The following is a 23,572-nucleotide window of genomic DNA, read 5'->3' as shown; positions in this document are numbered from 1 at the left end:
CTGTAAGGACGCAGAAGGAGCGCAGTATGTAAGTTTTTATTTTTTGAATACAGCAATAACATATTTTCAATATACTCTTCAGTTTCAAACACAGCGCAGCCAACCCCATACGCTCCACTCTAAATAGTTGCACATACATTGACGGATGCAGAATGGTAGTTTAATGAAAAAACGCAGAAAACATAGAAAGATGTATATATATATATATATATATATATATATATATATATATATATATATATATATATATATATATATATATACGCGAGCAACGCACCATGCGAGTCCCGATATATCCAGCAGACCACCCGAGACCCACCATAACCAAAGTGTATAATTAGATTTTTATTATAGAAAAATAAAGAATATAATATGAACTTTTATGGGCCCCAGAGAGGGGTAAGAAAAATCTTTTAGTTTAAAAAATCTATACGGAGCATACCGTGCGAGTCCCACTTACAAGTCAAAAGGACATGCGAGTCCCGCCAGTTATACATGGCACACTCAGCAAACAATATGAGACCCAGCGATGTTGCCACAACGCTGGGTCTCGTATTGTTTGCCGAATATTTTAGGTACTTCCCCGGTTTGTATATTTCACCTCGAATTTAACAGTTTTGTTTCAGCGGTTATTTTAATTCTTGTGAATAGTAAGGGCGGACGTAAAATAGTGATTTTAGGCGCAAGGATAAATATTAGGTACCTATGGAAAATAGATCAAAAAAAATTTTGGAACTCGCGTTGGACGAAAATAATAAAAGTAAGTACCTCAAGTGTTTTTTAATTTATGCAAAGTAGTTAATATTACTTACACACGTCTAATTATTTAAAGTTTTTACAAAATATTTATTATAAATGAATTAATAAATTAAAAAATGCCATTTTATTATAAACTTCGGAGCGCTTTTATAAATTATGTTTTTTTATTGGCAATTGTTGGTGGAATAAATAATTTTTTATTCTATTCTTATTTATTTCTTAAATTTTTAGAAAAAGATTATTCAAATGCAAATAAGATGGGGAAATCTTATTTTGGGCCGCCTAGCAAAACGAAACAAAATGCGAAGAAAAAAACTGAGCTTTTAGAGCCCAATGTAAAGATCTTATCGAACGTTAACCTTAAAGAAAAAATTGATAACTACTTGCAAACTATAACAACTCCCTTTTTTTTTGAATGTCAAGAAAATAAAATAGATGAATCAACATTATCTGAAAGTAAAAATAACGTAGAGGTAAGTCTTGATCTCATTTAGTGTAAATTAAAGTATACACCAAGAAAACTATTTTAATTTTTAGACTCCATTTAATAAGTATGATAAAGAAAAAAAACAGGACCATTTAAAACCCAAAGCAAATATTTTACTGGAACCAGATGTTAAACTTAATGATAACATTGATAACGACTCACAACCTTTAAACAAAACCTTGGATTTATATGAATTTCAAGAAAATGATTTAGAGGAAAAAGCATCAAAATCGCCTGAGTACGACAAGGTAAAAATTGTTTTAAACAAAATATTTAACAAAAACTTGTTTATTTTCATACTACTTGTGTGTGTGTGTGTGTGTGTGTGTGTGTGTGTGTGTGTGTGTGTGTGTGTGTGTGTGTGTGTGTGTGTGTGTGTGTGTGTGTGTGTGTGTGTGTGTGTGTGTGTGTGTGTGTGTGTGTGTGTGTGTGTGTGTGTGTGTGTGTGTGTGTGTGTGTGTGTGTGTGTGTGTGTGTGTGTGTGTGTGTGTGTGTGTGTGTGTGTGTGTGTGTGTGTGTGTGTGTGTGTGTGTGTGTGTGTGTGTGTGTGTGTGTGTGTGTGTGTGTGTGTGTGTGTGTGTGTGTGTGTGTGTGTGTGTGTGTGTGTGTGTGTGTGTGTGTGTGTGTGTGTGTGTGTGTGTGTGTGTGTGTGTGTGTGTGTGTGTGTGTGTGTGTGTGTGTGTGTGTGTGTGTGTGTGTGTGTGTGTGTGTGTGTGTGTGTGTGTGTGTGTGTGTGTGTGTGTGTGTGTGTGTGTGTGTGTGTGTGTGTGTGTGTGTGTGTGTGTGTGTGTGTGTGTGTGTGTGTGTGTGTGTGTGTGTGTGTGTGTGTGTGTGTGTGTGTGTGTGTGTGTGTGTGTGTGTGTGTGTGTGTGTGTGTGTGTGTGTGTGTGTGTGTGTGTGTGTGTGTGTGTGTGTGTGTGTGTGTGTGTGTGTGTGTGTGTGTGTGTGTGTGTGTGTGTGTGTGTGTGTGTGTGTGTGTGTGTGTGTGTGTGTGTGTGTGTGTGTGTGTGTGTGTGTGTGTGTGTGTGTGTGTGTGTGTGTGTGTGTGTGTGTGTGTGTGTGTGTGTGTGTGTGTGTGTGTGTGTGTGTGTGTGTGTGTGTGTGTGTGTGTGTGTGTGTGTGTGTGTGTGTGTGTGTGTGTGTGTGTGTGTGTGTGTGTGTGTGTGTGTGTGTGTGTGTGTGTGTGTGTGTGTGTGTGTGTGTGTGTGTGTGTGTGTGTGTGTGTGTGTGTGTGTGTGTGTGTGTGTGTGTGTGTGTGTGTGTGTGTGTGTGTGTGTGTGTGTGTGTGTGTGTGTGTGTGTGTGTGTGTGTGTGTGTGTGTGTGTGTGTGTGTGTGTGTGTGTGTGTGTGTGTGTGTGTGTGTGTGTGTGTGTGTGTGTTTTTGGCAGACAAAGTCTATTTGCCACAAACTATGACGTAAGAAAGATCAAATGTCTACTTTCGTCCTAATCACAAAATGAACTAATATGTCATAGACTCTTTTATCAAATGAAGCAAGGAGTGCTGAAATATTTACTGGAAGAGGAAATTTTATATTATTTAATTCCGTCATTAGTTCCAATGTTTCAAGTGTATATTTAGTGCAGTCGAAAAATATAATATGGTTTAAGTCGCCTATCGACATATTATTGCACCTTCATACTACTTATTTGCTCTATTTTATAAAACGTAATATCTTAAAAAGTCTTATTTTGGTGTTAATTATTAAATATTGCTTTAGCTGGAAGAAAAAACTTACACTCCATTAAAAGCTGTAAATTTTGATTGCTATCCAATTTTGACCAAAATTGACACGAATCTAAATACTGACCATAGAGACTATGAAGACAATGAAGACTTTAGCGAGTCACGTGACACATCCTCATATGTACCCGAAACGGAAATAGAGTTTGAGGGAGGGGAAGAGGAAACTATTATTCCAATTTTTAAGGTAATTTTTTAATACGACATATTTAATCAGTTCAAAAAAGTATTGGATAAATCCTTATTTTAAGTAAAATACAAAATGACAAGTAGATACTTATTTTAAAAGATATTGCTCAATGTAATTCTTTATTTATTTATAGACATTACTGATTGTATGTTATTAATTTTAGACCATAAACGTAACTTGCCCTGAATCAACTTTAACAAAGGACGAACCCTCGGAAAAGCCCCATATTTCTAACGTAAGTTAAAGAATTATTAGGTTAATAATTATTAGCAGTCATTGGGAATCCCTTGTCAGGGCCGCTCTGTCCATACGTGATATAATATATAAGTGATATATATTTATGAAAAGGCGCTCCGGGTTTTTGGCTAAATAACAAAAAGCGCAAGAACTATCTTAACCTTTAACTACACGCGCATCAAGTTATAACATAACTACACGCGTGGCGTACTTTATACGCCACAAGAAAATACACTTAAAAACAGCGGATTTGTTTATTTTTTTTTGAAGAAATACATTTAGTTGTTTGTTATAAACATTATTCGGCATCAGTGAATACTTGGAGTTCCTTCTCAGTAAGCCAATTGGGATTTATAACTGGAATCATGGAATAACTGGATTCCATGATAAATAAAATTACTAATAATTTTTTTTAAATGTGCTTTTTTTTACAGGAGAAAAAGTATTGTTTATAAAGAAAAATATATTTTGTGTCATAATGACTAAAAACAATTAAAATATGTACTTATATTACTACTTAGATTATTATAATCGTGGTGTATATTGACCACCACCGGAAACAACAAATTACTGTCCACCTATTATTGTCCACCAACAAACTGTAAATTATGATCTTCTCAGAACGCCGATTATAACGAAACTAAAACCAAATTGTAAATCACATTCCAGTGACAGGTTAGATAGATAAACAAGGTCAAAAATTAAATTTTTTAATATATGTGCAGTAGAATTCTTATATCTGGCGTACAAAATACGCCAGCGCGTGTAGTTAAAGGTTAAATACATAATTTACGTTTATGCACGAAAACATCTTTGTCCTCCTTCAATAGTCAAGGACAGCATGCTTAACCATTGTTCCCACTAGCCAGAAGGGCGGATTATGGATTATGAACCCAGAGCCCAGCAATAGGCCAGCGTCATTTACCTGTTATTTATGATTGTCGTTCTTAAACGTGCATAGTTAAAATTTTGTGAAAAGCGGTATATAGGCCAAGGTAGATCCTCTCAAAATAGTCAAAATTCTAAAAAAATTTTAACAGCATTATGCGTACTTTATTTTGTAATTATTCGTTTAAGTACTTGAGGGGAAGTGGATCGGTAAGAAACAAATTTTGAATGGGGGTCGGTGGGGGTGGTTTATAGGGGTGGAAAATTTGCCTTGCGATTTCCGGCTTAGGTTCGCATTTTTTCTAATAATATTGAACGTAAAAGTTGTAGGTATTAAAAAATCAAACAACTTATTTTGTTCTATGTATTTTTCAACATAACCTCAAAATTTACTAGAAAAACGCCAAAAACCACTTTTTTATGTTTTTCGGTGTAACTTTAACAAAAATTATTTAAATATAAGCAAATTTGGTGGAAATATACCTTTTTGCATCTAATATTTTTTAAAAAAATTTTAATGGCGAATATCGAACGGTTTCCGAGAAATTTCACTTTTTCATAAAATGACACTATACATTCAATCGAAAAATTTGGTAGCTCAAATTGAGCTTTTTGACTTTTGTAGGTAGGCATTATCTTCGATGAAACGTGTACTTTCAAATGAAAAAAAAGGGCACCTTAAGAGAGAATTTTTTTGGAAATCGCGAAAATCCGAAAAAAACGGTTTTTAGGTTATAGAATTTCAGTGATCGTTATAATTTTGAAGTTATTTATTTAAATTTCGGTTCAAACTTTGTAAAACATATTTGTTAACATTATTTATAATAATTTTAAGTTATTATTTATAAACAGTTTTCAATTATTTAAACACGTTCAGTTAATAAAACTATTGTTTAAACAATATTTTTGCATAAAATTTTTTTTGCAAAATTGACATTTTTGCTTGGAATTTTTTTTTTGTATTTAAAAAAAAAACAAATCGAAAGTACTCTATGCAATTTTATGAAAAAGGCGATAGATTTTGAGTAAAAATTCGTTGAAAATTTTAATGAACCAGTTCCAAAAAGAAGTAGGCACAAATAAATTGATCAAATTTTTTTTGTAAAGTGCACGTGTAACAAGTTTTCATTTTTAATTTTGTAATTAAAACATCTGTACAAAATTTTGAATAAAAAAAATTAAAATTACGTTCTTTTTTATTTCTACGGTCCTGAACACATAAAAACCTAGAGTTCTACTAGTCTACCACTTTTTAAAATTTTCAAAGAATTTTTACTCAAAAGCTATCGCCTTTTTCATAAAATTGCATATATGTAATACTTTCGATTTGTTTTTTTAAATACAAAAAAAAAATTTCCAAGCAAACATGTCAATTTTGCAAAAAAATTGTATGCAAAAATATTGTTAAAACAATAGTTTTATTAACCGATCGTGTTTAAATAATTGAAAACTATTTATAAATAACTATGTTAACATGTTTTACAAAGTTTGAACCGAAATTTAAGTAAATAACTTCAAAATTATAACGATCACTTAAATTCTATAACCTAAAAACCGGTTTTTTTCGGTTTTTTTTGCGATTTTCAAAAAAATTCTTTCTTAAGGTGACCTTTTTTTTCATTCGAAAGTACACATTTCAACGAAGATAATGCCCACCTACAAAAGTTAAAAAGCTCAATTTGAGCTACCAAATTTTTCGATTGAAATTTCTCGGAAACCGTTCAATATCCGCCATTAAAAAAAATTAAAAAAAATATTAGATGCAAAAAGGTATATTTCCCGGAATTTTGTTAAATTTAAATAATTTTTGTTAAAGTTACACCGAAGAACATGAAAAAGTGGTGTTTGGCATTTTTCTCGTAAATTTTGAGGTTATGTTGAAAAATACATAGAACAAAAGTTGTTTGTTTTTTTAATATCTACAACTTTTACGTTATATGTTATTAGAAAAATTGCGAACCTAAGCCGGAAATCGCAAGGCAAATTTTTCACCCCTATAAACCACCCCCACCAACCCCCATTCAATTTTTTTTCCTTCCGATCCACTTCCCTTCAAGTACTTAAACGAATAATTACAAAATAAAGTATGCATAATGCTGTTAAATTTTTTTTTATCTCGAAACAGGATCTACCCTGGCCTAATAGGTGAAGGCGCACAGTAATTTAATGCACAAGGGCGCCAAGTGTGTTTGGCGCGGGCCTGTCCCTTGTAATTTTTTAATTAATTTAAATTGTTTAAATTTAGTTTTAAAATGTACTTTTTTACAGTCTTACTTTTAATTTTTTTAGATCGAAACTAATAATTCCATTGTTGCCCTTTCACATAGAAAAAACAGAGTTTGGGATAGAAAGAATTTCTGTCCAATTTGTTTCGTAGAAGTGAGTCATTTTGCAAGACATTTGGAAAGAAATCATGCTGACGAAAGTCGAGTAAAAAAGATTTTATCTTTTCCAAAAGGATCTAATGAAAGGAAAACCTTATGGGATTCTTTACGCAAGGAAGGAAATTTTCATTTGTTTAGAGAAGAAAAAAAAGTGGTGGCTGTTCGAAGGCCCACGGAAGCCCAAGCATTAGACTTTGACGATTTTGTTGTTTGCGAAAACTGTTCTGGGGTGTACAAAAAAAAATTTTTCTATAAGCATGCTAAAAAATGCCAAGAAAAACACACTGGTACAAAAAGTGGGCGACTAAATGCCTTAACTCAATCCCAAACATTTTTAGCGGCTTCTCGCTGCCAAAACAGTTTTTTATCACAGTCAAGATTAAAGAAAGAGGTATTTTGCATTATGAAAGCAGATAAAATAAGCGCCACCGCAAAAAATGATATTTTAATATGTTTATTCGGGGAAATCCATCTTAAAAAACATAAAAGAAAGCAAATTGTAACAGTAACGTCCAACAAAATGAGAGAATTAGCAAGACTTTTGATTGCTCTTAGAGAGTTCACACCTGTTCAGAACCTAATTGATGCTATGAAACCAGAATTATTTGACGATTTAGTTACGGCCACAAAAGTAATTTCGGGATTTAGTAATGCCGATAAAAGCTTTAAATCTTCATCATTAGCACTTCATATGGGTACCACTTTAAAACAAGTATGCGATATAATTAATCGAATGATTTTAAAAAAATCCCCATTATTTACCTTTAAAAACCCTAATGAGGAAAAAAAAAGCATTCGAGATTTAAAAACATTATTAGAGACCAGTTGGGCCAATGAAATTTCTTCATTAGCCCTTAAAACAATGAAAGAACAGCAATGGGAAAAACCCCAAATACTTCCGGTGACAAGTGACGTAATTAAGTTTAATAATTTTGTCAAAAATCTGGTTGAAGACAGTGCCAAAAAATTAAACAAACTTTTAGAAAAGGAGGGGACACAAAATGACAAAAATGATTTACTTCCTTTATATAAAACCTTAGCAAAAGGAATAATGGCCCTTCTTTTAATACTAAATAGAAAACGCATCGGTGAAATTCAATACCTTGAAATTTCTACTTACAAAAGATCATTTGCGGAGCCCAGTGTTCAAAAAGAAATTGCTGAAAGTTTAACTGTTTCAGAAAAACTATTGTGTAGAAACTTTAGAAGAATTATTACAGGTGGAAAAGGTAGCAAACCTGTAGCTATTTTAATTTCTCCTTTTTTAAACGAGAAAATTGAGCTGATGATTAAAATAAGGGAAAAAATAAAATTAATTCCAGAAGATAATAAATACATATTTGCAAATCCAAATTCGTCGAAAGGTTGGTTTCATGGAACAAGTGTAATTAAACAATTTGCAAAAAACTGTGGGGCAAAGGATCCCAACTCTCTAACTTCTACCAAATTTCGAAAACAGACTGCAACAATTTTACAGATTATGGACATTAATAATACTGACATGGAACAATTAGCCATTTTTATGGGCCATACAAAAAAAACCCATGAAGAATGGTATAGGTAAGCCAATCTTGTTAAAGTGGTTTATTATTATATTAGCATAATTAATAGTTGTAATATTTTTTAGACTTCCTCAAGATCTATACCAGACTGCAAAAATAGCCAAACTAATGATCGCTTTGAATAAAGGTGATGTTAATATTTACAAAGGAAAGAGCTTAGACGATATCAATATAGAAGAAAATGACTACTTGGAAATTGAAAACATAGAAACAGAAGTAAATGAAATAAATGAAAAAGGTAGAATTATTTGCCTAAAAATTGCCTAAAAGTTTAATAATCCATTTTTTAGAATTAACAGAGCCTACTCATTCTTGGAGTCCTAAAAGTAATTTTAGCGATGTAACCGACGAAAAGATTGAACAAGCTAATAAAAATGGTAGGTAAAAGATTATTATAAACGAAGTCTTAAAAAATCATTACAATAAATGTTATAAATGAAAAAAAAAGATGAGTAGCTCCTAACTCTTAAAAGCAGTTTTCTACTTAAAAGTAACAAATAACTAATTATTATTAATTTGCAGAAAAAGTTTCGTCGAAGGGTAAAAGAAAGTTATTTACCGATGAAATGACGCATCCAATGCAAAATAATAAAGGTAAAGCAGTTTTAATAAGAGTATATCGAAAAAATGCATGTATTATTTGATTTTTTTAGTTACAAAAAGAAAGGAGGTGCCAACTACTGAAAAAACCGAAAGCACTTCAAATGGTAATTTCTTTAGATAACTATTACTCTGCTACTCGTAATACAATTGTTTTAATTTAATAATACATTTATTACCTAATAGGATTTAAAAAATATTTATTCGTAAAAAACTATAATATAATAATTTTATTTGTAAAAGGACAATTACCTGTTTTTGTTAAAATTAAAAATGCTTTCCAAATTTTATAACTAATTTACGGCATATTTTTTGTTACAATTTTTAAGTATTATTTTTTTTCTACAACCGTGTTAAAAATGCAATTTTTAGCACTCCATGCGTGCGTTAAAAATGCTACTTTAAGGCACTAGTGCTTTAAAATATTTTTAAGGCACTGCAGTTCGTATAGACAATTTTGATGTAATGTCAAAAAATATAAAAATGGAATGTCAGTCAAGTTCAAGTAAAAGTTTTTGTAGATATTGTTCTGTAATTACGTTTGTAGAAAAAATATTGTATGATATGCGTGTTAAAAAGTACATTTTTAAGGCACTCATGTGAATTGCAGAACTTGCTATAGCTCATTCTGCAAACTTTCACATGCTTACCTTAAACGTGTACTTTTAACACTTATATCATAAATAACTATTTATGTATTAACTTTTTTTAGCGATTGCAAGGCACCGATGGACCGAAAAGGACAAACAAACTATGCTTAAATACTTTACAAGATTCATAAAAGAAAAAAGGGTTCCGAAAAAAGCAGACGTACAGAAATTAAAAAAAAATAAAGCTGGAGAAAACTTTCAATCAATTGATTGGGTAAAAATTAAAACGTTTGTTTACAATTCTTACAGAGTGTAGTTTTTGTGAAGTTTTTTATTAAATAACGTGTTTCTAAACATTTGTGTTTTAATTCGATTTCGTTTGATATATATTTTTCGGTAAAAATTCATTTAATCTAGCAAATCAGATTCTTAACAAAAATATGATTAATAAAATAGTATCTTATATTATATAAAATTCTTGTGTCATAAAGTACGTTCCCAAACTCCTCTGAAACGGTTCGACCGATTTTTATCCCCCTAGATGATAAGGGTTGTCCACCCCTAAAACATTTTTTGGACTTGTATTTTATTATCTTTTTATAATGTGGATTAAAAAATACATACAACTTTAAATTTTTTCATCGCACAAACGTTTTTTTTCCAACTTAGCGGTATTAAAGAATGGCGGGAGCCCTTCTTTAATCCAATACAAAATCCCACCGAATACAACCAATACGTAATCAATAATCTGGTGAAAAGTAGCCTGCTGACAAAATATAATCAGTCCCGCGATTCTGCTTCTCGGCTACACGATTTACGCCGTCTTTAAATATGGCGGACAGTCGTTCTTTTTGAATCGCGGCCCTGGCTAAAATAAAGTTCAAATGAAATTCCTTTAGTAAATTATAACAAAGCAATGTTGCCGGGTTTTGGGTCTCGCATATAATGTTTGATCAATCTGGGTCTCGGATGGACATACAGCTTACATACAGTCTACCTGTGCGCCGCCTATGGTGCGTTTCTATGAACTAAATTCCATATATTTTGCGATAGCAAACAGACTTCCGAGTCCAAAAAAAATTTTTTGTTGATCAGTTTTTTTGGATAAGTTGGACCTTCTGCAACCGATATACACGATAAAACCATGCGAGTCCCGCTGAAGGGTCTCGCATGGTCAAAACGGGTCTCGGACGGTGCGCAGCATATGGCAAAATGGGACTCACATGGCCGGTGTGTACGTCTATATATATATATATATATATATATATATGAAAAAACAAAAGATGTAGATCTTTGAAACACACTCAGTGATCAAAAGATCCACAGGTACTGGTTTGGACGACCACTCGTACGAAAACAAACAAATGAAATAGAGAATGCGGAAAAATCCCCTTACGAACAATTCACACATCCACTACTTCGGGCTGGGAAAAATTTTTTTAATAGAATCGAAGATCCAAACACCAGCTCTTAGAAATGTGTTTCGCCGTTGAAATTTAAAAAGAGGGCGAAACACATTTCTAAGAGCTGGTGTTTGGATCTTCGATTCTATTCAAAAAATTTTTCCCAGCCCGAAGTAGTGGATGTGTGAATTGTTCGTAAGGGGATTTTTTCGCATTCTCTATTTCATTTGTTTATATATATATATATATATATATATATATATATATATATATATATATATATATATATATATATTGTTATATTTCTATTTGATATGAAAATTAAAATTTGATAATTATAGACAAAATTCAATTTAATATAAAATATTTTCAATTTTCTCAACCACGGGCATATAAATTTAGAACAACCTGTATACAACAAATTGTTATATTTAATTTTAAGAAGTGATTAAATAAGACTCAAGTGAAATCGTTAATAGGTCATTATCGTTGTTCGCGGAAGGATCGATCATTAGCCGATGCTAAATAAGACTAAGTGGAAATAGAGAATAGGTCATTAAAATTTGTATATAGTAGAAAGTAATTTTAGAATGGGAATTAACTATTTTCTTTGAAATCCATTAAGCATATTTAGAAAGTTTAAAAATTGTTTTTGAGGAATACTGCGAATGAGAGTTGGTGGTGGAATTTTGATTTGTGAATCTGGAAGGGATATTTAGAAAGTAGGGGAATGAATGACAAATAGAGAGCAGAATGTTTTGAGCTGTCGAGAAGTGAAGTCGAGTAGTAGACGGTAGTGTACGGAGAGTGAGAAAGCCGGTGTAGTTCCGTGAGTGTGGAGTATCTATCGTAGAACGAGAGGTAGGCCAGGTTGAGAGTAAAAGAACCTCCTTGAGCCAAGAGTTCCCGGTAGCTGATTGCAGTTTCGAAAAAGGTAGAACACAGCATCACGACAGAAGCAGGAAACGAGAGCTATACGAGTTAGTTTCAGAGGAGAACATTACTGGAAGCCAGGACGAGGTTTTGATTGCAGCCAAGGATAGCAGGAAACGGGTCTTGTGTGAAGACATTCTCAGTGCACCAGAAAAAGGTCAGTCTCATTTGTTTGGACATGAATGTATGGGTTTTTCGTAGTAAATACCACATTTAAAATTGAAGAAACAATCAATAATATCAGAAAAGCTTCATCAAACTTAAATAGAATTGTTGCTGATAAATCATAATAGTTAAATGTAAATAAAAACTTTCAAATTGGAAATCAAAAGGAAATAAGATTCCCATTTGTAAATGTTATGTTTAAGAATAATAAGATATAGCAAATATTAAGCAGTGATTGCCATTTAAATAAAATAAACAATATTTTGATTACAATTGTAACCCATATGTGTTATTATTTTACTCTTTTCTTTCCTATCCCGATTAGGAACCATTAAGAAATACTTAGAAGCCACGTATGTAAGTAATTAATTTTATAAAAAGCCTGAGATTGAAAACATATTGATGTGTGATTTGGTAAATTAATTAGATTATTATTAATGCATTGATTAAATTAAATGACATATAAAAATATTATCTCATATCAATAATTAAGATCACATCAATATATATATATATATATATATATATATATATAATATATATATATATATCTATAATAGATTTATAATATATATATATATATAATATATATATATATATATATATATATATATATATATATATATATAATATATATATATATATATATATATATATATATATATATATATAAAGGTGTTTTATATCAGGTTTTGCGGTCAAAATTAAAAACGATTCTATTTTCTCGAAAACTCTATATTTCGCCAATGGTTATTGGCTTCTTCAGGAGTACACTAAAATTTTAATTAGAAAAATGAATAATTAAAAAATACTTACAAAAAAAATCAAAACTTACAGAGCGGAATCGTTAAACTACATGCCAACACATTATATGATTAATTGTATTAACTATTTTTCTGGATGTTATTGATTAAATTTATTAGAGGTATTTTTTGACGTTATTTTGAAAATTATTTTTGATGTTACTTTGAAGTTTTTAGAATATTGCAATATATGTTACTAAGGTTAGTCGTGTCAGTTTTATAGTTAATAGAATTTTGACTTAAATTAATATGACACATCTCGAGAAACAGCCTATCTTTGTAATTTGTTAATGATTCTAATATTTTTACGTTTTCATAATCAAACTGGTGGCCTGTTAGTATAAAATGTTCGACAACAGCGCATGTGTTATTTCTTCTTTTGCAGTCGCTTTTATGTTGACTGATACGTTGTTTTAACCACTGACTTGTTTGCCCAATATAACATCCTTGGCAACCTAAACATTGTAATTGATATATAACATTGCTATTATACATGACTGATGTTCGGTCTTTAATTTTAGAAAATATGCTTTTTGATTTAAGGTTGCTGTATTTGCTAATTTTTATATTTGAGTAGTTTTTAAATAGGGAAGTTAGTTGATTAGTTAAATTTGGAATATATGGAAGTTTCTTATATTTAATATCTTGTGGAGGATTATCTAATTGTCCATCATAAAATCGTGAGTTGAAGATTAGCTGTTTTAAAATAGCTTTAGGATAACCGTTATTTAGAAACAATTGAAATAATTTGGGTAATGTTGCGCGAAAGTGTCGGAGGTTATATTTCAGCAAATATTTGAAATACTTCTTATGTATGACTTTCTACTCACTTTATGATGTTTTAGAAATGTCGGTTGCTGCTTTTTAACCAATTTCAAAGCATACTTTTTTTTAATTCTTATTTAAAAATTTCCTGTTTTGACATTAATTTTCAAGTATATCTTCCATTTTGATTGTGCTGTCCGTAATGTAATGTCACTTTTCAACCAATGTTGCCATATTTTCAAAAATACGGTTTCTTGTAATTTTTTTAAACATAAGTACATAGTACATAACATGTACATAATAAAAAAATATGGAAGGAATCACGATTTTGCATGTTTTGCAATAGCTTTTTTATGGCAGTTTAGATTGCATTAAAGTTGGTTTGATTACGTTATAGTCGCTCGTTTTTGCATGTATTCCAATAGCTTTTTTATGGCAGTTTAGATTGCTTTAAAGTTGGTTTGATTACGTTATGGTCGCTCGTTTTTGCATGTGTTCCAATAGCTTTTTTATGGCAGTTTAGATTGCATTAAAGTTGGTTTGATTACGTTATGGTCGCTCGTTTTTGCATGTATTCCAATAGCTTTTTTATGGCAGTTTAGATTGCATTAAAGTTGGTTTGATTACGTTATGGTCGCTCGTTTTTGCATGTGTTCCAATAGCTTTTTTATGGCAGTTTAGATTGCATTAAAGTTGGTTTGATTACGTTATGGTCGCTCGTTTTTGCATGTGTTCCAATAGCTTTTTTATGGCAGTTTAGATTGCATTAAAGTTGGTTTGATTAGGTTATAAACTGGCCGTTAGTAGAAATGGCCGATTTTAACAGGTGGCCGTTAACACAGGTTTTATAGTATTTATTATAAATGGCTTAAAAAATCTACTGATGGCTACTGATTTTTTGAATGTAAAATTACTGACGACATCAAAACTGATCTGGCAACCCTGCATAAACATTTTACATAAAGTTGAAGGTCTGAAGGAATTTTTTCTTTGTTTGTCTGTCTTTTGAATAGTAAAGTTGTGTTTCTATCGAGATAAAATGGCCGGTTGCGTTTCGTGTGAAATTGGTTATAATGAAAGTTGCCGTATGGAAATTAATAAAGACGTTATAATGAACTTTTTTTATTCACACGGGGTGCTGAAGGATAATAGACGTTGTCCTACTTGCGGCACTGTAATGCAAGTGGATGGTCAAGGACGATTTAGGTGTTTACAAACGTATAAGCAAAAATAAAAAGCGCTAAAACGCTGCGGATTTGCTGTATCGGCAAGGAAGGGGACATTTTTTGAGTTAACTAAATTGCCGATAGAAAAATTATTTGTTTGTTTCTATTTTCTTACATCTACGTCCTCCTAGATATACCTTTATTCGGGACGAGTTAAAAATTGCGTCTCACAGTATTGCAGACTGGTATTCCTTCTCTCGCGAAGTCTTTATTAGTTTCGCTTTGAATAATTCACAGAAATTGGGAGGGAAGGATGTCGTAGTCGAAATTGATGAATGTAAATTCGGACAGCGAAAATATAATAGAGGCCGTTTGTATGAAGGTGTTTGGGTTTTCGGAGGCTTAGAACGAAACTCCAAGAAGTTCTTCTTAGTACCGGTTGAAAAAAGGGACACAGACACTTTGCTTGGACTGATTAAGGAATGGATTCTTCCTGGAACAACAGTCTATTCGGATTGTTGGAAATCCTACGATTGCTTGTCCCAAGAAGGATTTATTCACCAAACAGTAAATCATTCCAAGCATTTTGTGGACCCTGATACCGGTACCCACACTAACAACGTAGAACGGCTTTGGAGGGATGTTCGAGCTACTATACCCAAATACGGCATAAGGCGAGACCACTTTGTAGGTTACCTGGCCGAATTTATGTTTAAGAGAACTTTTCCGTCTTGTGCCGAAAGGTTACACCACTTTTTCGTCGCTGCCGCTAAATTATATCCACCGCCCGAATAAATGTAAGTACAAATATAAAGACTATTGCATACTATTATTTCATATTTTTATATATCTATTAGTATTTTAAATATAACATTTTTTTTGCTTTTTTTGGGTTTTTTTTTTGTAGAAACATAAAAAAATCCAAAGAAGACTCAAAAAAGGTAAAAATTCATGGAAAAATTGAAAATTACAACAAAAAGTGTTATAACGATATAAAACTGCTTCGAAAATCATGTAAAATGTGTATACTATATGTATAATAATATAAATTTTCCATTTTCACTACGTAAAAAATTTTTTAAATCTGGCAACAGTGTCAGTGAATGTCACATTCCAATTATTGCGCATATGTACGAGAGTTTGTTTACAGTTTACAGTTCCAATAAGTTGTGGCTTTCTTGTAATTATTTTTACTTTTTCATGGTTTAACAGCATCAATATAGGTATTTATATTATTTTAATGTGATTTTGTAAGTAGTTTTCTATTTTTATAGCACTTTTTGTTGTAATTTTTAAGTTTTTCCATCATTTTTTTCATTTTTTGAGTCTTTTTTTGGATTTTTTAATGTTCCGACAAAAAAAACACAAAAAGCCTCTTTTTTCACTTTTTTGGCTAAGTCCAAAAAAAATTGCAAAAAATAGGGTTCCTACAATATCTGCATTTTTACCATAATTTGTTTTTATTCTGGTGTAAAAATTGTCCATGAAAAATAGAATAGAACAAATCAGCGATGAACAATTTTTACACCAGAATAAAAACAAATTATTCCAATTGTTTCTAAATAACGGTTATCCTAAAGCTATTTTAAAACAGCTAATCTTCAACACACGATTTTATGATGGACAATTAGATCATCCTCCACAAGATATTAAATATAAGAAACTTCCATATATTCCAAATTTAACTAATCAACTAACTTCCCTATTTAAAAACTACACAAACATAAAAATTAGCAAATACAGCAACCTTAAATCAAAAAGCATATTTTCTAAAATTAAAGACCGAACACCAGTCATGTATAATAGCAATGTTATATATCAATTACAATGTTTAGGTTGCCAAGGATGTTATATTGGGCAAACAAGTCAGCGGTTAAAACAGCGTATCAGTCAACATAAAAGCGACTGCAAAAGAAGAAATAACACATGCGCTGTTGTCGAACATTTTATACAAACAGGCCACCAGTTTTATTATGAAAACGTAAAAATATTAGAATCATTAACAAATTACAAAGATAGGCTGTTTCTCGAGATGTGTCATATTAATTTAAGTCAAAATTCTATTAACTATAAAACTGACACGAGTAACCTTAGTAACATATATTGCAATATTCTAAAAACTTCAAAGTAACATCAAAAATAATTTTCAAAATAACGTCAAAAAATACCTCTAATAAATTTAATCAATAACATCCAGAAAAATAGTTAATAGTTTCCCAAATTAATCATATAATGTGTTGGCATGTAGTTTAACGATTCCGCACTGTAAGTTTTGATTTTTTTTGTAAGTATTTTTTAATTATTAATTTTTTCTAATTAAAATTTTAGTGTACTCCTGAAGAAGCCAATAACCATTGGCGAAATATAGAATTTTCGAGAAAATAGAATCGTTTTTAATTTTGACCGCAAAACCTGATATAAAACAGCTTTTTTACTAACTAAACGGTCGATAAGATATATAAAAAAAATACTAATTAATGATGGGCTTTTATCAATAAATTACCTTAGTATATGGCATAGACGTAACAAATTTAATGAAGAGATGGACAAGTATCAATTTAAAGCTAGCTTCTAATGTCAACAGAAGAATTTTTTTGTTACGATGCAGAAAATCGCAGATTACACCTATGCATATTCAAAACAACACTAGAGCATTAAGAAACTCACTAATTACAACAGACAACACATTAGCAAACCAAGAAGACAATTTAATTTTAAATTCTTCAAAAAAAACTTTATCATTTGAAATAAAAATTACTTCTAAGAACATTTCGAGAAACCAAACAGCTATTTCCAATATAAAAGAAACTTTAAGAACTAAAATTCCCAATAATATTTTTACTGATTTCGAAAATACTTTAAAACGTAACTTTAACACTAATTTTAAAAAAATCAAACAAAGAAATATTATAAAATTTAACAACCTCTATTACAATAAAACACCTGAAAATTTGTTATTCAAAGACAACAGTGCCTGGTTTAAAAATGTATCTGATGTAATAATACCACAAGAAATTTCAGACTTTCTCTCTCTTGGTCCTAAATTTGCATTACCCTGTCTATATAATGACTTAAAGCTACAAAATGTTCTTTCTGATGTAGAAAATATCATTTGTGATATTCCAAGCAATTCAAGAGACCTTGTAAGAGCAAGAGCTGCTAATGTGGTAACAAATTTTATACATCATTGTAAAGATCAAAAACCATCCTACTTAAATATAACATATAAAAAAACAAAAAATTTTCTTCAGTTACATCCTGAATTACTTATTTTAGAATCAGATAAAGGCGGTTGCACAGTCGCTATGAACAAGGGTAATTACATAAAAAAAACTGAACTTCTGCTTAATGACACAAAAACATATACACACTTATCTAGAGACCCAACTTCATCAATACAAACATCGTTTAATAACTTAGTAAGAAAGCTAGAAAACGAAAATCAACTAACGACAGAAGAGGTAAAATCATTAGTTATCTATAACGCATCTTTTCCAAAGTTATATTGCTTACCAAAGATCCATAAAATAAATAACCCTCTTCGTCCTATAACAAGTTCAATCAATTCTGTCACCTACAATATATCAAAATTTTTATCTACTATACTACAAAATGCATTTGATGATAGAACAGATTTTAATATTAAAGACACTTTCTCATTCGTAAATAATGTGAAAGGTTTAGTCTTGCCTGATAACTTTGTACTGATTTCTCTAGATGTAGTTTCACTGTTTACTAATATTCCAGAAAATTTGGTATATTCGATAATAGAGTCAAAGTGGGAATTGATTGAAGATCAGACAAGGATATCCAAAAAAAATTTCTTAAATTTAATTTCCAAAATACATACTTTTCTTTTAATAATATTTTTTACCGTCAAATTTTTGGAACACCAATGGGTAGTCCGATCAGTCCGATTTTGGCTCAGATTGTTTTAGATCATTTAATAGCAGAAGTTGTCACTAATTTGCCCTTCAAGCTACCTATCCTATATAAATATGTTGATGATATAATTTGCGCTGTCCCAAAAAATCATATACAAACAACATTACAAGTTTTTAATTCATTTAACCAAAACATTCAGTTTACTGTTGAAATAGAAAAAGACAATAGTGTACCGTTTCTAGACAGCACAGTCATCCGCAAAGCAAATAATCATATTATTCTAGACTGGTATCAAAAGCCTACAACATCAGGAAGGTTTCTTAACTTTGCATCTAATCATCCTAAAAGTCAAAATTTTAATACCGTTATTGCCATGAAAAATAAATAGAACAAATCAGCGATGAACAATTTTTGCACCAGAATAAAAACAAATTATTCCAATTGTTTCTAAATAACGGTTATCCTAAAGCTATTTTAAAACAGCTAATCTTCAACACACGATTTTATGATGGACAATTAGATCATCCTCCACAAGATATTACATATAAGAAACTTCCATATATTCCAAATTTAACTAATCAACTAACTTCCCTATTTAAACACTACACAAATATAAAAATTAGCAAATACAGCAACCTTAAATCAAAAAGCATATTTTCTAAAATTAAAGACCGAAGGACACAGATATAAAAAAAAATAATATATATATATATATATATATATATATATATATATATATATATATATATATATATATATATTATTTTTTATTATACTTGAGTCAAATATACCATGCATTGATTTTGCAGAATTAGTTGGTATTATTACACTCAAATTATTATATTGTAAAAAAGTTTTTGTGGTTTTCAGGCTTTTCCCACTTCTTTTAATATTGATCTTGCGGAATCAGTAGATGTTATTACACTTAAATTATTTTATTGTAAAAAAGTTTTTGGTGGTTTTTTCAAGCTTTTCCCACTTTTTTTTTTGATAATAACAGTTACTTAATAGATTGAACAATTTAAAATTTTCCATAGGATAAAATTTTGCATTATTGATATTAATTATAAATTACAATTTGCTAAACTGATTTATAAATTTTCTTAAATTATTGCATATTTTTTCTTGCATTTTGAGCTGCGATATATGGGAGTTATACTATTGTACTATCTTATATATTCGTTAGTAACTGGATGACCAGTACTAACGTAGGCACTTTTCCATATAATTGTGTGAAGTGCCCTCACTTGTTTAAAATAAACTGTGATTCTTGTCTACGAGGTATAAGGTACATCCCTTGATTACTTCTTGATATTACTTTCACTTTTTAAACACTTTTATAACTGTTTTAAATACATCAATTTAAATTTTACCGCGCTGCGCTGCAGTTGTCAGTCACTCTTTGTTATAAAATTTTTTAAAGGTTGCCTGCCTCTTGGCGAGATGTCAGTTTACACCTGATAATTCAAACTCCATTTTCTTTTGTGTGTCCGTTGGGCTAGGATGACCTGCTGGTAACTATTCAACTTTAAATTTTCGAAGTTGCATATTAGCACTATATTCATTTAATGATGTTGCCTAAGGTTAAAATGAAGTATGCTTAAACACTACTAAATTTTTGGAAGTGTGAATCTGGTTTTTTCTTGGTTCATTCTTGACTTTGGAAAAAAAAGCAAGCCAGCTTTTTTCCACTTGTTTTTTATATGTGACTGTTACCACATGGTCTTGTCTTTGGCTGTACTAAAGTTTTTAAATATTAACTATACACTTAAATGTTACATACTTATACATTACATTGGTTCATGGATAAGGTTTTTTTTACTATGTACATCTTATCTTTTGCTACATGTCTTTTTAAGGTAACGCTAGTGCTTTTTTACCTCTCTTTTGGATGTTGTTTCTTATAACACTCTTTTTGTAGATGAACTGATGATGTCTACTGAGCAGTAGACGAAACGTCTTCAATAAATAGATGAAGTAGCTGAATTCTTTGTCTCTTTTTTCACCCACTTGACCGATAAAACCCTACACTTACGAGTGCTCCTTTGTTATATTGGAATTGACGGTCGTACTCCTTTATGATATATATATATATATATATATATATATATATATATTGATGCACGTTAAGTTGTGACTTCCGGTATACAGAAGAGGCTGTCCGACTTCCACCTTTTCTACTAGGAATTATTTTTTAAAAATTGTGTATTTGGTAAAAGGGGGGCTTATAAAATGGGTCTACCTATTGAGGGGAAAGGATTTACCAAAATAAATTTTGTATATATATACGTATATACCGAAGCGTACAGCATACGTTATGGCTTCCATATATAGGGTAGTTCAAGGTGCGTTGTCACTTCCAGCGGTGTTGTCATATTTTGGAAGTCACAACGACTCGTCTGCTGATTTACCTCTTACTTTAAGCGTAATGTGTGATCTTTTGAAACTTTTACTGTGAATACAGTTGTGAATGCAGTTCTATGTTTTAAAGTTGTCTATTTAAATTAAAAGATTGATATTCTTTTGATTAAACAGGTTTACAAAAAAAATACATTTCGGAATATTTGACGAAACCATATGACTAGGGGGTTTTTGGGGTCGCTGGTCACGAATCCGGGGTCCGCTGACCTCTATCACGTCAGGTAATGGTAATCTCAAGGTCAAATCAAGATAAACCGACAGTCGCTCTGAAAAAGTATATTAGGGGGTTTTTGTGGTCGCTGATGACGAATTTGTGTCCGCTGACCTCTATCACGTCTAGCTCAAGGTCATTTCGAGGTCAAATCAAGATAAATGGACACGATCGCTCTGAAAAAGTATATTAGGGGGTTTTTGGGGTCGCTGATCACAAAACTGGGGTCCGTTGAGCTCAACCGCGACAGGTAAAGGTCATTTCAAGGTCAAATCAGTTTTGTGGACTTGTCCTGATTTGGCCTTGAAATGACCATTACCTTACGTGGTAGAGCTCAACGGACCGCAGTTTTCATGATCAGTGACTCCAAAACCCCTATATTTTCAGAGCGATTGTGTCGATTTATGTTGATTTGACCTTGAACTAGACGTGATAGAGGTCAGCGGACTAATGATTCGTCATCAGCGACACCAAAAACGCCCTAATATACTTTCTCAGAGCGACTGTCGATTTATCTTGATTTTACCTTGAAATGACCTTTACCTGGCGTGAAAGAGGTGAGCGGACCCCGGATTCGTGATCAGCCACCCCAAAAACCCCCTTGTAACATGGTTTCGTCAAATAGTCCGAAATTTAGTTTTTTTTTGTAAACCTGTATTATTTATGATATGATTGATATTTATTTTACAAATACTAAGGAATTATTATTGCTGCAAAATGGATTTTTTGGAATTAATTAAAAAAGTGTTATTAGTAAGTAATTTATTTATGAAAATTATATCAAAAATTTTAATAAATAAATTTGAACTTATAGGAAATTTTAATATTTATTATTTTTCTTGATTAAATTTTGAATTTTAGATTTTATTACAGGCACCGTCCTTTTAATTTTTGATGTACCAATAATAATGTGTAATAAGAAAATTAAATGGCTAAATACACCAGGTGGGGTTGAGCTGCTAAAAAGCTATCTAGATCCATCTTTTTAGAGCAGATTAGTCCCAGTCTGCTACTCGATACTATTGACTGTGCTTCTCCAGTTCTTTCTATCCTCTGTCTTTTTCTGCTAGTCTCTAATTCCTGCCCTATATAAATTTTCCTTTACTTCCTGTAACCATTTATTCTAGTTCCTCCGCGTCTCCTTCTAACTCCGGGTTTCCATTGTAAAATTGAGTTTATAGTTGTTACGCTACCTGCTCTCCATATATGCCCCAACCATCTAACACTGTGCTGAAATCTGAAAATCTGGAATAATATCTACCCGGGTCGAAACATTTTTTTTAATATATGAAAATAGTTATTTATGAAACAGTTCGTGAAGTATGCTTTTTACGAATGCACGTGATGTTTAGAGCACAAGCGACAACGGAGCGAGTGCTATACATCGCTTAAGTTCGCAAAAAGTACTTCACGCACAGTTTCATACAATATTTTATCTACGATAAACAAATAAAAAAACTGTAACTCTTCATCACTAGAATTCATTCCTATTCTACAATTTTTAGAACTTATTTAAACATTCTAATTTCTTTCAAACCACAAAACTGTCAAATTTTTTTTTGTAATTTATTGCTCATTATGTCATCACCATGACAACGCGAAAGTTAAGGATATTTGATTATATGAAAGTGTGTCAAAAACAGTGCGAAAAAGTAAATCCCGTTTAAAATACATTGTTACTTCACGCACACGTTATCCATTAAATAGATCGATGCAGATCGGCCTTATATCGGATCCTCTACTATTAGTCCGTTCCCTGACGGTAAAATATTGCAAAACCCATAAATTTTAAAAAACCGCTTAGATCAGGGGTGGGCAATTACTTTTAAGCGCGGGCCAAAATGAAAGTTTCAAAATGTCTCTCGGGCCGGAGGACTATACCGGATATGTACGCTGTGCCCACGCGAATTTTTTTGGTGTAGTTTATTCCCTGCCCAAGAAATAAATACTATAAGTATTATTTTAAAGCATTTGGACAAAGAAATTTGACTGTTAATAATTAGAAAATGGTAATAATAAATTGTCCTACTTGGGAATACATGCGAAAAACTTGTGCCCAGTAAAATATGTCACGTAATTGAAAAAAAAAATGGTCATTATATTAAATCATAAGAAGATCCAGAAAAAGAACCAGATAAAAAATGAAGATATTGAGCAAGTGGACAAAATGAAATACTTACTTAGGAGTCTGGATTACGGAAGATTTAAATTCGAAATCATAAATTCGATCAAGAATAGAGCAATTGAGGGTAGACTTTTTGAAGATGAGGACATTTCTGAGTCACCAAAGACTCAATCTGCAAATCTGATATTAGTTGATAAAATGTTGTATATCCACTCTATTCTTTTTTATGGTGCCGAAGCTTGGATTGTTAATGCT

The 23,572-nt window shown here is 31.4% G+C and overlaps 1 protein-coding gene across 3 annotated transcripts; it reads left to right on the top strand.

Moving 5' to 3' along the window:
* Positions 1–241: 241 nt before the first annotated feature.
* Positions 242–9,794, top strand: LOC126891921 (uncharacterized). Of its 3 annotated transcripts, XM_050661268.1 has the most exons (11): positions 242–760; positions 991–1,232; positions 1,297–1,494; positions 2,967–3,176; positions 3,343–3,414; positions 6,594–8,248; positions 8,316–8,488; positions 8,541–8,627; positions 8,773–8,844; positions 8,904–8,957; positions 9,563–9,794. In XM_050661268.1, exons 1-11 carry the CDS (start codon positions 706–708, stop codon positions 9,754–9,756), a joined length of 3,012 nt encoding a protein of 1,003 aa, XP_050517225.1. In that variant the 5' UTR covers positions 242–705; the 3' UTR covers positions 9,757–9,794. The 3 variants fall into 3 exon arrangements, with proteins under 3 accessions (XP_050517225.1, XP_050517224.1, XP_050517226.1); XM_050661267.1 differs by having other exon boundaries at positions 564–1,232; XM_050661269.1 differs by lacking the exons at positions 8,541–8,627; positions 8,773–8,844; positions 8,904–8,957; positions 9,563–9,794 and having other exon boundaries at positions 564–1,232; positions 8,300–8,442.
* Positions 9,795–23,572: the final 13,778 nt, after the last annotated feature.

This window comes from Diabrotica virgifera, chromosome 9 (genome assembly GCF_917563875.1).
Source record: "Diabrotica virgifera virgifera chromosome 9, PGI_DIABVI_V3a".
NCBI lineage: Eukaryota > Metazoa > Arthropoda > Insecta > Coleoptera > Chrysomelidae > Diabrotica > Diabrotica virgifera.
Note: the sequence above shows the minus strand (reverse complement) of the source record. Positions and strands in the feature narration are given on the sequence as shown.

Bases quoted from the DNA above. Each gene is read 5' to 3' on its own strand.
- LOC126891921 (XM_050661267.1), top strand. From the start codon at position 876: ATGCCATTTTATTATAAACTTCGGAGCGCTTTTATAAATTATGTTTTT. The intron at 1,233-1,296 runs GTAAGTCTTGAT...TTTAATTTTTAG, and splicing joins AAAGTAAAAATAACGTAGAG to ACTCCATTTAATAAGTATGA. The intron at 3,415-6,593 runs GTAAGTTAAAGA...TAATTTTTTTAG, and splicing joins AAAAGCCCCATATTTCTAAC to ATCGAAACTAATAATTCCAT.